General features: G+C 36.6%; 1 protein-coding gene across 1 annotated transcript in view; it reads right to left on the reverse strand.

The window, feature by feature from the left end:
* Positions 1 to 8,940, reverse strand: part of cobl (cordon-bleu WH2 repeat protein) — a 68,872-nt gene extending 59,932 nt beyond the window's left edge. The window contains exons 1-2 of the mRNA XM_053620737.1: positions 8,578 to 8,940; positions 7,551 to 7,674 (exon numbers count right to left, since the gene is read on the reverse strand). Coding sequence (XP_053476712.1) covers positions 7,551 to 7,579 — 29 coding nt within the window. The 5' untranslated portion in view covers positions 7,580 to 7,674; positions 8,578 to 8,940. The remainder of the gene's footprint in view (positions 1 to 7,550; positions 7,675 to 8,577) is intronic.
* Positions 8,941 to 9,313: the final 373 nt, after the last annotated feature.

Genomic DNA, 9,313 nt, shown 5'->3' on the forward strand with positions numbered 1-9,313 from the left:
AATGATCACCCAAGCTGCCCACTTGTTCCGCTGCTAGAATCTCACTCTTGCAAGCTTTTACACAAGACAAGCACAAGACGATGGATTACTGTGATTTCATGAATCCGATACATTAAAGTTTTTATGATAAATTTATCGGTACATCCTGATTTCCTAGAGACCTTGTTTTCACTTCCAAGGATTACATGATTAGATGCACTACTTGTGGGCTTGCTCTTCTAGGAATATAATCAACATTGGGGTGGTGTGATTTCCTAGAGGTTTTTATACCAATCTGCTTATAGACATCTATTAAACAAGTTAGTACCCATTGTAACCTACAGTATGTTACAGCAGCTATAAACAGTTGCTCTCCCACCATCTTTTTTTTTCCTTGTAGATAATGAGTCCTGAAGCTATATTTCGGATTGTTGCAAAGTACTGACACTGGAGACTCCTTCCAAAATTCATTTTCGCCCTACAAGTCCTAGTGCAAGTCGTGAACACAGACTAAACATATTAATATAAACCTTGCAGCTGGAACGACTGTCAGAGCCACTGTTATAGAAAATTAACCAACACCTTCTGACCAAACAGTACTGTGGACTTGAATACTAAATATTTTCAATATTACATATTCTGTATGATCTAATTATATTTTGATCTGACTCATGAGGTTTGCTGATATTTGGGTTAAAAGACAACAACAACAACAACAACCCCAAAACAAACAAACATTAGAGCCAACTATATGTTTTGGGATACTATTAAGACATATTATGAAACTTTATCTAAATATCATTATATTGCCCACCTCTGTATTGTTGTACATTGTGTTTACAGATTATTTGCACACAATAATTAGTAATGGTGTTTGGAATATAAAATTTAAAAAAAACAAAAAACCCACAACTGCCTACTGCAGCAATCACATGAGCAAAAACCACAGTGTGTCACAAGTTTGTCCCTCACACTGCATCAGACACGCCTCAGACGACTAAAGCTGCAACTCAAACACTATCATTTTATTTTGCTGGTCGGTAACACACTGATATCAAAATATGTGCTCCAGCAATCTGAGACACTTCATGTGTTTTAATTCTCAAGCGGCAAGAGGTCAGTACAGGGTGTGGCACTGAGTTTCTAAGGTGGGAAGTGTTTGTGTGTGTGTGTGTGAGAGGGTGTTTAATGATAGTGCGGAAGCTCTATTTTAAGCTCCGGTTGCTGGACAACAGACAAACATCCACGGTGTAGTGCACAAGCATATCAAAGCACTTTCAGATAGAGTTGAGTGTTTATGAATGAGAATACAGGGTCTGAGAAGTGCAGTGGAGCTGATCCACCAACCAAAGGCTGGCAAACAATAAAAGATTATACCACAGTTAGAACGAACACATTAATATAAACCTACTGTCAGAGCCGCTGTCATGTATACGAGAAAAAAAAAAAAAAAAAAAAAAAAAAAAAAAAGACATAAATGAACAACTTCTAACCGATCAGATTTGAAAATTCAACTGCGCCGTGGTATAAAACTGCTTTTACTCAGTATAATGCAAGTCAGCCTGTTCAACCATGAGGCTGTGATATATTAAGTTCACAACATAAACGCAACGTGACAATTTGTGGACGTGGTGTGGTCCTACAATTTGCCGAACTGGCTGAAACTTCGAGTTGCGTGCAATTCGAAATGTGTCTCTATGGACATACGTTTCAAAAACCATCCCTCACGTTGTGGCCGACACACGCGGCAGGAAAAACAGACGGAAGCTAATTAGGAAAGTTACGAGAGACAATAAATAGCAAACACAAGCCAGACATTGACTGAAGCTCAAGTAAACAAAGTCTGAGGGAGTTTGTTAATATAGTGTGCCGACTCAAAACCTACACTTTGGCTCAAAATTTTACCGCATGGGAAAATTCCCTGGCATCAGATGCCATGTAATACTTATGTGAGTGTTCAATTACTTGGTTGAGGAATAGAGCGATTGCTTTCAGCCTTCAGTAGCAGTAGTAATAGTATTAATGTTAAAGTATCAATACTAATAGTAGTAATTGTATAATTAGCAGTAGAATTAGTAGTAGTAGTAACCGTAGTAACAGTAATAATAGCAGTAGTAATAGATGTAGAATTTGTAGTAGTAGCAGTAAGAGTACTACCAATAGTAGGAGTAATGGTAGTATTGTAATAGTAACAGTAGTAGTAGTAGTAGTAGTAAGAGAAGTAGTACTAGCTACTAATTGTAGTAATAGTAATATTATGATATTAGAACTAGCAATAGTTGTAGTAGAATATAATTATACTAATAATATAACTTGTAGCCTAGTAGTAGTGGCAGTAGTAACAGTAAGAGTACTAGCAATAGTAGTATTGTAATAGTAACAGTAGTAGTAGTAGTAGTGGTAGAGGTACAATTAGTAGTAGAAGCAGTAAGAGTAGTAGTAGCCACTAGTTGTAATAGTAGTAATATTATGATATTAGAACTAGTAATGGTTGTAGTAGAATATAATTATATTATAGTAATAATATAACTTGTAGTAGTAGTTGTAGCAGAAGTAGTAGTCATATTGTAATAGTAGCAATAGAGGGTATGCATTGAGGTCACTTTCCCGCTGGAACACTGAGTGGCAAAACATAAAGCAAAATGGCTGGTTTTTAATAGGGGAAGCTGCGAAAACGCTAGTATAACTAACGATTACCAGCTTAAATTAAAGTAAGCTGGACTCAACAGTGACTCTTACAACTTGCCCAAGAACCTGTGGTCCAGGTGGCCAGGGCAAGTTCCGGCTACCGTGATGTCACGTGCATACCCTCTATAGGAATCGTAGTAATAGTATGTATAATTAGTAATAGCAGTAGGAGAATATGCATTAGTAGCAACAGTAGTTGTAATTTGTCTAATTTTCTCATCTTAAAAAGGACAGTCAGAGGTTTTCTCTGGTCTTTAATTTTTTTTTTTTTGAGACGTCATCATCCATATCAACATTGCCAGTATAACTGTTTCAGCGTTCCTTATTGAGCTGCACCATCACACCGATATATCATGGAGATAACAACAAATACAGCAGGAGACTAAACAAGACTGCTTTGGTCAAGAATTAGAGGTCAGATGTTAGAGAGGTTTTTTTTATATTTAGACCTCAATCATGAGCTATACATAGTTTAAAGAGGTCTCCTTAAACAGCAGGCTATAATTTCAAAAGGTGGTCACCGAGTTACAAACGTAAGCATTCATCACCTCTGAATAAAGGTTTAAAAAAAAAAAAAAAAAAAAAAAAAGAAGGAAAAAAGAAAGGAAAAAAAAAAGAAAAGAAAAGCACAGTTTTAGGAGTTCCTAAATTTAACAAGTGTGACCAAACTGGAACAAGAAGTCTCTGCTTAGTAAAACTCCAGTCAGATTATTCAAGTGCACATCAAGGGCAAACAAGTTGCAGACTGGGAAATATGAAGGGCATAAGCTGAAAGATTTTTGCTCCAAAGTCACGGACACATTTATCCTTTATAAGAACTTTTGAGTCTAAACCAAAGCACACTACTGACCTGTTAACATTTAATGGTTTCACTTCAAAGACCCAAATGGAGCAAAGGCAGAATTTTAATATACTGCAATGAAAAAAATGCACCAAATTAAGGACTCCAACAAGAATCGTGTCATTTTTAGTAATTAAACTTGACCAAAACTTGGTCCAAGAAAACCCAACAACCAAACAAAAAACCCCAAACACTTAAGTAGTAACGTTAACGCATGTTAGCTAGCTAGGCTAACTCTCGGTTCTAATAAGTTCTACTAAGTAAGTCAAATTCTAATCAGTGTTGAGTTAGGGAGCTTGAACACCTTTTAGTCTGTTTGCCGAGGCCAAATCAGGGCGAAATGAAACCCTTTTGGCTCATTTGCTATTTGGTTTGGTTTCCCACTGCATATAATTAAACAAATAAAATAAATAAATAAATAAATAAATAAAAAAAGGCAAATAAATAAATGTGCAAGCTGAAAACCTCACGTCGTAAAACTCTTTCATTCATTGGTTAAAAAATAAATAAATAAATAAATACAGTGAGGGGGAAAAAGTAACAAACCTTGTGCCAAATACACACCGTTCCAGCTGTGTTAAATTAAAACTATTATTTTTTTTAATATCAAAGATTCAAAGGTTATGTTCCAGAGGTACAGTCAGTCCTTTTAAATTCAACATTAAATCTATTTCTGTACCAAATACTTGATTTTTTTTATGTTAAAGGGGGGGAAAAAATCTGTGCATGTACAATATTTATAGTATAGTGCCAGTGTTTAGTGGGTGTTTGAATGATGGGGAATGGAATGGAGAAAAAAGAAAGAAAAAAAAAAAAGAACAGCATGAAAAGAACTGAATGAAATGAATGATAGTAAAGGTAAAATGGTAAATAATAATAAAAAGAAGAAAAAAAATGGATGAAAGAAGAAAAATGATGGAACGGACAGAACGGAGTGGTACAAAAACTGGAATTGGATGGAAACAAAAGGAATGATATTCCCCAGCCTAGGCCTAACCCCTACTTCCTAGATTCCTAAGCAGTTTAGCTTATTGCTTATAGCTCAAACTACAAGTTAACAATCATTGTATTATCATCAGTATATGCCCAAAGGTATGTGGAGACCTGACCATCACACACATATGAGGTTCCTTCACAAACTTTCACACACACACACACACACACACACACACACACACACACACACACACACACACAATTGTGTAAAATGTCTTTCAATTTCCCTTCACTGGAATGAAGAGGCCCAAACCTGTTCCTGCATGACTATGCATTTGTGCACAAAGCCAGCTCCATGAAGATATGGTTTGCCAAGGATGGAGTGGAAGACCTCGAGTGTCCTGCACAGAGCCCTGACCTCAACTGAACCCCACTGAACCCCATTGGGATGAACTGCACCCCAGGCCTCCTCACCCAACATTAGTGCCTGACCTCACTAATGCTCTTCTGGCTGAAGGAACACAAATCCCCACAGCCACGCTCCAAAATCTAGTGGAAAACCTTCCCAGAAGAGTGAATATATTTATTATGAATAAAAATCTGGAATGGGATGTTCAACAAGTACATATGGGTGTGAAGGTGCAGGTGTCCGCAAACCTTTGGCCATAAAATGTAGCTGAAAAGTCTTAAGTGCACCTATTATGGTTTTTCAAATAATTCCTTTCATGTAGTGTGTTATAGAGCTGTTTGTGAATGTAAAAAATTCTGCAAAGGTTCAAAAATCAAAGCGCACGACAAACGGAGTTATTGTCTCCCAAAAGAAGGATCCGATTCTGAACAGCTGAAACGAGTCGTTAATGATTCCAGACTTTACTTCCTGTACTAACCTACGTAGGTTTGTAACAAAAAGCCCCGCCTCTGGTCTTCATCAGCTGCTCGCTGACAGACAGAGCTGAAACTCGTTACGGTAGTGGGCGTTTCCTTTTTGAAACACGCTGACAGCGGTAGACCAATCACGACAGACTGGGACATCTGACCAATCAGAGCAGAGTATGCTCTCTGAAAGTAAGAGTTTAGAGCGAATCCTTTAGAAGGGATCATTGAACGAGTCGTTTGTGACACGGGGGTGGGGGTGGGGCAATGCTTAATAATTAAAATTATGAGCAAATTAAAGTGTTTTTTGTTCTTGGATGCATGTATGAGACCTTCAAAACAAAATTAGGATCACGTTTCAAAACCATAATAGGTGCGCTTTAATAATTGAAATAACTCTATTATGATTTAGCAATGCAATATAACTACATTAATAAATCAATTCAATTTTCCTTCACTGGCATTTTTAAAACCATTATTTTTGCATGTAAAAGCAGCTCTAAACCACTTTTTACATTAAGGTTCTTTGGTAAATAGGCGAACGAGACGCACTTTGATCCAGAGGAGACGTTGCTGTGAGAGCGTTCACCAACTGCAGGCTTTAAATAAACCCAATGAGCTATGGAATGGGGTCTGATTACATAAAAGCAACGGGGGCCGAGAGTGAGGGGCACAAAGAGGACTGTTGTCCTGTTAAATAGGGGCAGCGCGCCAAACGGCAGTACGACCGTTCTACACACCTAGAGCTAAATGAAAGGTAGGGTGATTGACGTAGATTTGGAATATGATATTCCTCCTGTATTTGAATTTCAAACCATAACCACTACTCCTCGCATTAGCTAGACTTCTATTAAACCCCTGCCCAACTGAGTGCTGGTTATATAAACATGTAGGTGTGCATAATCTGGCAAAAATTACAACAGAGATGACGCAATCTCAATGCTCGCAGTTACGCAAGGAATGAAGCAAACAAAGCATAAGTGCATTTGTGCGGATTTAGGAAAATAATCAACGGCAGTAAGCCAGGAGTTACTCCTACCACCCTGAAGTTGATTATTTTCCCAATAACAGCATGCTCGAAGTGTTTTATTTATTCCTATTATACAACAGAGAAAACCATTTTTAAAAAATGTATTGCTAAAGTTGATCTTTTATAGTTATAGTAATTTAGATATCATTTATATTATAGCAGCGATTAACAGTCATTCCTTACCTGCCTTTCTCTCTCTCTCTCTCTCTCTCGAAGTTAAGAAGTGAAAAACAGAGCTTGTCAACTATTATGTCCATTTTTGAAAACTTAAAAAATTACAGCTTCACCCCTGACTCTAACAAAGTGCTTGAACTGGAGACTCCTTCCAAGTCGAATGAGCACTTTCGTATAAACTTGTGATTTTCCTTGTGGCCGAATCTAAACACCAAACACCTTCTGACCAATCAGATTTGAGAACTCATGTATGGAATATAAATACACAAAATATACAGTATGTATCTGACCTGTTAAGCTCCTTGGACAATGTTGGAAAACACTTCTATGTGTTTAAAAAAAAACAAAAAAACAAAAAACCACATTATGGTTTAACTTCAAATTGGTCAAAAGATGAAGGGACAAGTAAGCCAGACAAACCAGGCGACACCTTCATTCATACACAAAGGGTGTGTTCAGGCCGTGGTGAACAAGCCATGGAAGATTATGACCACAGATTAGCATCATGCAAACTACCTGATGTTATCATTGCACACTTTCCTCGACTTCAGGATAATGTAGATGTGCACCTGCTGCTGGAATCACAAAGTCTGTCCTGTGCTCATACCATAATTCTTTAATCGCAATCTGAACATCCTGTAAACACACTTCGTACTGTTTTTATTTACTCCTCCACGCCGCTACGATTTAGAATCTCACTATCCGGTGTCACCCAGAAGAGGACGAGATCCATTTCGAGTCTGGTTCCTCTCAAGGTTTCTTCCTCATATCGTCTCAGGGAGTTTTCACACGTCTGGCTTGCTCATTAGGGATCTGTAAAGCTGCTTAGTGACAATATCTAATGTTAAAAGCACCATAAGAAATAAAACTGAACTGAATTCATCTCAAACAGATTTCTTATTGAAAGCTAAAGCTGGACAGCAAACATGTTTCCATTGACTACATTTAAGGCAAGTGGGAAATGAGTGTGTGTATATGTTTTTTCCTTCAAACGACTTTGCATATTAAAATAAGTAAAACATCACGTACCCTATTGGAGGTCTTGCAGAATAACTCATATCCGTACTTTTAGCCAATGATCGGTCTTCATCTGCTTTTTAACGGGGCCCACGGACGTGCGCTCCGGACCACAGCCTGTCGATTTCCATACCACCTAATGGAAAGAATCAAGAAATATTAATACGACCTTGAAAATGTCTTTTCAGCTGGAAACTTTGATTAAGCATTTAAGCTCCGCCCCCTTAGCGCAATCCCTTCGTGTCATATATCAATAAAGAGCTCGTTTCCTGATATACTACGCATCAGTATGATATGTATGTATATATCTTTATTTTCATATCGTCCTCTGATGCCCTAATTAGAAATTATTACAGAGGATTGTCTCCAAATACTGATCATTGCTGGATCATATCCTGAAAATATGATTATTTATAGCAAAATATGTATAGAATATTTTATATATATATATATATATATATATATTTCCCCTCCATATTTTATTTTTATACAATAACAAATAATTTTCCCAGTAAACTTTATTTCAACTTGAAATAAATGTGGAATTTTAACTCTGAAGACTAGATCATCCAAAAGCCTAGATAGAGTTTTATTAAATATGCAAATATATGCATGCTTAATTAGGCGAAACCTCATTTGCGTAATAAATGTAAATGTAATTATTAAAATTAAATTACTTCTAGGGAACAAAAAAACAACCAGCTAGCAAAGACTGACTGATACCCAATGTCCATATGCGTTAAAAACACCTGTTGGGTTTACATACGTGGGCCGAATCCCAAACGACTCCCAGCCGAACGCAGAGTTCACTACAAAAAGCCTACTAGCCCACTATTTCGTGCTCTACGTAGTGCGCTTCTACAGGAAGTAAGAACGCGTTTGGGGTTGAACCTATTTTTAACCGTACCAGTCAGTTCAAAACTGTTTCGTCGCTGTTAAGTTACACTTTGAGCAGAGACATGTCAGTATACTGACACTTTATTTTACTTTTACAACAACAAAAAAAACATAATAAAGAAAACAAAAAAAAAATACTCACTGGAATTCTCATGTGCACAAGTCCTTGGTGCTAATGCTAGTCAAGTTTAATCCGCCTACTGTTGCTGCGTTCTCTAGACTAAATACGAACTGACCCTTTTCTTATGCCACGCCCCTTCAGGGCATTTGACCAATCGCAGCATAGCAACCGTAACTAGGCGCGAGCAATAGAAGGCGAGCCTACGTGTATGTACATATAGGCTAAATAAAGTGCAAAGCAGGTCATTAAGTGAGGTTATAAGCACTCATACTGTATTTATGTCTTGTAATAAATGTTTACATTATTATTTTTTAAAATTTAGTTTCATTTTATTATTAAACGTTTTATATAATTTTGTATGCTTTAATAATAGTTATATATCATTTTGCAGACACTACAGGTTTATTTCACAATTAGTCTTCGCCGGCTGATATTCTTGATTATTATCAGAGATTTATTTTTACTGAATTTTTTTTAATTATCATTATTTTTTAACAAATTGGTATTTATTTACATAAATGAAGCTTTATCTAATTATACGATGCGTACTTAATAAAACCAATGCGCTGTTTTTACTAATAAAGTAAAATCGTCGCAATTAATAATAAGTTGTTGAGCCAAAAGTACCTCAGAATCTCATGGCCATAGATATTAAATTTATATGTTGAACAGACTGATTTAAAATTGAACCACCTTTATACTACTTGTTCAATATAATTATATTGTGCAAACTCAAAAGGCTTTTTAGAGAAAAATG

The sequence above is a fragment of the Ictalurus furcatus genome, chromosome 1 (assembly GCF_023375685.1).
Source record: "Ictalurus furcatus strain D&B chromosome 1, Billie_1.0, whole genome shotgun sequence".
NCBI lineage: Eukaryota > Metazoa > Chordata > Actinopteri > Siluriformes > Ictaluridae > Ictalurus > Ictalurus furcatus.